At 30.9% G+C, this 5,012-nt stretch overlaps 1 protein-coding gene across 1 annotated transcript; it reads right to left on the bottom strand.

Annotated features, from left to right (window-relative positions):
• Positions 1-2,882: 2,882 nt before the first annotated feature.
• LOC146933368 (uncharacterized) lies at positions 2,883-3,918 on the bottom strand. Its single transcript, XM_085705159.1, has 3 exons — positions 3,762-3,918; positions 3,439-3,585; positions 2,883-3,320 (listed from the first exon to the last, which is right to left on the bottom strand). The coding sequence occupies exons 1-3, from the start codon at positions 3,840-3,842 to the stop codon at positions 3,036-3,038; spliced, it is 513 nt and encodes a 170-aa protein (XP_085561285.1). The 5' UTR covers positions 3,843-3,918; the 3' UTR covers positions 2,883-3,035.
• Between the last annotated feature and the right edge of the window lie 1,094 nt (positions 3,919-5,012).

Genomic DNA, 5,012 nt, shown 5'->3' with positions numbered 1-5,012 from the left:
AGGACGTTGTATTTGTATTCATTAGAGATGTCAAAATGAGTCGAGTCTAATAGATTGACCATTAGCGTGCAAATTTTATTTTAAGGTTGCTTTTCAGGCACCCTTAGTTTGCTAAAAAATCCAATTACCATTGGTTGTCATTTTGCCATTCACCCACAAACAACGGTATAAGTGTCGTTCGACATCTTTTAAATCAGTCTAATCACTTTTTAAATAGATTTAGCAGATTTAAAAAGTTTTTTAAATGGTAGTTAATTACTGTTGGAGTAGTTTCATCAGTTTAATATGTCTGGAAGCAAATAGTGGTGGCCTAAATAGCAATTTCCTTTTTTTTACCAAATTAGCCTACATCTTAGAATGGACATGATTGCAAAAAGTAAGTCCAAAAATATTTGAATTTTGCTCTTCTCCCAACTGTTTTCGCTCCCAACTGAAAAGACATAAATACCCCTGCATAACTTAAGTCACGTTGCGTGAGTTAACTGACGTTAGTTATAAATCCAGTGTGAATTAACTCACGCTAGTTATAAACCCTGCGTGAGTTAACTCACGTAGGCTGTGTGACTTAAGTCATGTAAGAGTATTTTCGGAAGTTTGGTTGGGAGCGAGCAATTTTTTATGGGAGAAGAGCAGAATTCAAAATATTTGGGCCTTTGTGATACATTTGAAAAATTGGGCCCTCTTACAACTCGCCCTAGGTTTTCCAATTCCATGTACCCCAATTTTTTATTATCTCTCCCTAAGAAATTACTTTTTAGCCGGCTCTCCCTAAATTTAATTAAGAGAGATATATTTAGCTAAAACTATTAAAATTTCAAATATAGTCGGCTGTCATGGGTTTGGGCTTCGAGGAAAAGAAATTATCGAGATGTTGCTTTAGAATTTCTCTTTCAAAAAAAACTGTTGCTTTAAAATTTTGATCCATTTAGCTATTTAACCAAAAATAATAATAATTATCCATTTAGCTATTGATTCAATGTCCAGTTGTGCTAAAAAATTTCAAAAAAAAAAAAAAAAGTTGTGCTAAAACACATTGATTTTGCAATTCTATCGAATTTTTTTGTCGCTACTATTATGATCTATTTGCGTTGATGTATCCCTATTTACATCTTGTTTTATTTGTTTTGTTCGGCATTTTTAGTTCAATTAGATATAATATTATTTGTTTGGATAATTGCATTTGATGTCTACTGTTTTTAAGGAAAGAAGCACTTTATCATTGAAAAGTGGCTTGGATGATTTGATTTTGAGTTGCAGACATTGTGGAAGCAATTTGCATTCAAATTTCAAAAATAACAAGGTCCACGGTTGATCAGTGCCAAATTTACTTAAACAAATTCCTATCTATAGTTAAGGCACTTATAACTTGTTTTTGCAAGAAATCTCATGAAATTCATCCTATTCATTGCATATAATGGATAGCAAGACTTCAAGTATTTTATCACTACTACTACTATGACATACTTTCGTTGTATTTATAGGTTTTAAAGATCAAATTATGTTTGGAGTGAAAAAGATCAAAGATTCTAAGTTTAAGGAAGTTGGATGAGTGAGCCAGAAGCGTGGAGTTAGCGACAATTAAGTGGAGTAGGACATAAAGATTCGCTAACCATGCCATTAGTGAGCTGGAAGCGAATCAAGTCAGAGATTTAGAGGTATTTTGCAAAGAGCAGTTTGCTAAGCGAGAAACATTATGCTTAGCAAATTTATGGCGGTTGAATAACCTTATGGATGATTTGTTAGTTATGTTCCATTGAAGAAACGTCCATTTGCTAAGCGAGTGTCAATTTGCTTAACAAAATTCCACTTTTCCGAAATCTATAAATACAAGCGCAGAGGGAGGGACGGAGGGAGATAGAGAGAGAGAGAGAATGAATGAATGAATTAAAATAAGCAAATAACATTAACTACATGTTTTTGTCTCTTAAAATCACTTTCATATTTGATTAACTAATATTTAAGATGTTAAATCCAAAATTTTAATCAATATTTGTAATTTATGCATAACTTTTGTGTTTTAAAACCATTCTGCCAAATTTTGGGAAGAACTTACTAATGAAGAATCTGATCATTCCTTATAGAAGGATCTCACTTTCCACCCAATGGAGAATTCATCCATTTGTCGTGTTAAAAATGTTCACCCTAGTAATTTGATGGATAGGAATGATGAGGTGTAAATAGTACTAAAAGACATCAACATTGCTCCTATCCATAGCTTTAAGAAGTGTTGCAATTTTAAAAACGAACTGGGGGAATACTTCATATGTTGATCATGCTCGAATGGACAAGGAGGATCATAGTTATGTAGATGATGGTCATGCTAATAAGGCATTTACTCCTTTTGTTTCAAACAGACAGAAGAAGAACAACAACAAATTACAGCAATCTAGAGGGTTGAAAGATGATTGTATGTATTTAACATTTTTTTGGTGGTGGCCAGGATTCGAACCCCGGACCTTGCATATTTTATGCATTGTCCATACCAACAGAGCTAAACTCACGAGGACGATTGTATGTATTTAACTATAATATGCACAATAAGTTCAACAAAATAAATGTTAAAAGTGATTTTATAAAATACCAAAAAGGTAGTTATTGTTATTTTATTTCATTCATAGTTTTCCTTTCGAGAGTTTTAAAAATATACCACATTTAAATTGATTATTAGTTCCATTTTTAAATGAATGGTTTTAAAACTGTCAATATGCAACAAAATATTAGTGAAAAATAAATTTGAGTGTAAAAATCACATTTTGGATTAGAAGCTACAAATCATGGCCAAAGGTAAATTTAGTTTTACCGTATAAACATCCAAACATGTCAAAACCAATTGATTACATCTTAAGTGAAACCAAACATAAATTAGGATGAGAAACATGAAATTGAATCCAAGCTTTCAAAACAATATTTATCATTCCCATGTCACCATTCAACAATACTATTACATATTTATAATAGAGCAACATTTGAAATATGTAAAAACTTGTTGAGGTACACGAGAAGATGTTACACAAATTAATATTGTACTCGAAAATTCACAAATTACTACAGTTGTCAAGCTCTTTTGAACCCTTTTCACCACTCTGCTTTCCAATAGCTTTTAGAAGTGCTTCATTAACATCTCTAACATCAAGATTTTCATCCTCAGCCACAATAATAGCTTCCATAGAAAATCCATTTTCACATGAAACTCTTGCTTCCTCAACATTCACACACATCTCTTCAAAAGCCTCTAAAATTGGAACCAACTTGTCACCTCCTTTCTCACATGTGACCTTTACCATAAAAGTTCCTCCCCTTATTTTCTCTATCTTAACATCCTGTTATAATAAAAAAAAACATGTTATTTTTGCTTGGATTTTAGTAATATTTATATATAGGCCTTGGTTTTGTGTTTTTCTATAATAAAAAAGTTAAGAGAATAAATATAAACTAAACCTTGTTATCATTGACATTATTCAATAAGCTAATGGACTCTCTTCTTGTGGCTATCAGGTTTTCATACTCTCTTTTGAGAGTTTCTAGTGCAAGCTTTAGCTTATGAATGTGTAGAAAAGTACTCTTGTTAATGGAATTTCTGTTGGCCTTCAAAACAAACAAGTAACAACTTCAGTGCTTGCTTTTTCAAAAAAAAAAAAAATTCAGTGCTTGAAAAACAAGTAACATATAGTGTGATTAAATTTGTGAAATCAGTGGAAAAAAATAATAATGGCAATGAGAGAATGTAAAAAAAGAAAAAAAGGTTAGAATGTTAATTTTACATTATTGTTGGAGTTGGTAAGGACTCGCAGAATGTGAAGTCTTCTGCGAAGTGATACCCTTTTCTGCACCTTACAAGCCATCTCTAATATTTACTGCTTTTATTATCCTCTTGTGATTTGTGAATGTTGAAGTGTGAGAATACTAAACTCTGGCATGGTATTTATAGTTGGTGAAATGGAGTGTTGTATCTTGGATTCTTTCCCTTGGAATTGATAAAAATAAGCAATATGACTACTTTCTTTGTGTCCTATATGATTTTTTGTGTCCTATATGATATTATTGATATATGAAATGATGGGTTATTAACTAAAGAATTTTCCTTAAAAAAAAAACTAAAGAATTTAACTTATTCTCTTAAAAAAATGACTATTTTCATTGGAGAGAAAAACCAGCCTCAATTTTGCAAATTCAGTTCTATTTTTCGTTTTTTTAAAATTGGCCCTCAACTTTGAATTTCAAATTTGACCTAAATATTTTAAAATTATCAATTAATATAACTTTTTGTTATATATTTATACTTGTATCCCAATTTTTTTTAAATTTATAAATTATCCCAACACCGGTTATTTTTTGAGTTACCATGTCTTACAGAGTTTTCACCCTAGCGGTGAATAATCTACATCATCTCTGTCGAAGAATATGTGAACCACTTTCTCAAGGGATTCAAATTCCTTACGACTTATGTCATTCCATTGTTATTTCAACAAAGTTGAAGTATGAAGAATATTATCACTATAAAAAAAATAAAAAAAATTCAAATGAAGCATTTGAAATGCTAAAATAAGTACAATATTGTCCTTCCTATCCCCGTGAGTTTAGCTCAGTTGGTAGGGATATTGCATATTTTATGCAGGGGCCGGGGTTCGAACCCCAGACACTCCACAATTTAATTGTGTGAGCTCTAGCCACTAAGCTACTTGACAAAAAAAATAATATTGTCCTTCCTTAAAAAAAAAAGTAAAATATTGTCCTGCTAGTGTAAGTTTACATCATTTTATTTTCTTTTTCCCCTCCAAAAATCATTAAATTTTATGTTTTAAATTAGTTGTATATGAAACTCTTTTTTTCTTCCTTTCTATTTTTGTGAAAAATAATAATTAAAACAGAGTAAAACATAGGACAATATTACAATCGATGATAAAAAAAAAAATGTTTTGTAAAAGAAAACAAAACATATAATTGGTTTCCATTTATCTTGAAAATCACAATAAGTAAAATTTCATGGGGGGTTTATACTTATATGTTTTCCT

This window comes from Medicago sativa, chromosome 4 (assembly GCF_051527215.1).
Source record: "Medicago sativa cultivar Bolivia chromosome 4, Bolivia_mono, whole genome shotgun sequence".
NCBI lineage: Eukaryota > Viridiplantae > Streptophyta > Magnoliopsida > Fabales > Fabaceae > Medicago > Medicago sativa.
The sequence above is the reverse complement of the archived record's forward strand: the minus strand, read 5'-3'. Positions and strand labels throughout refer to the sequence as shown.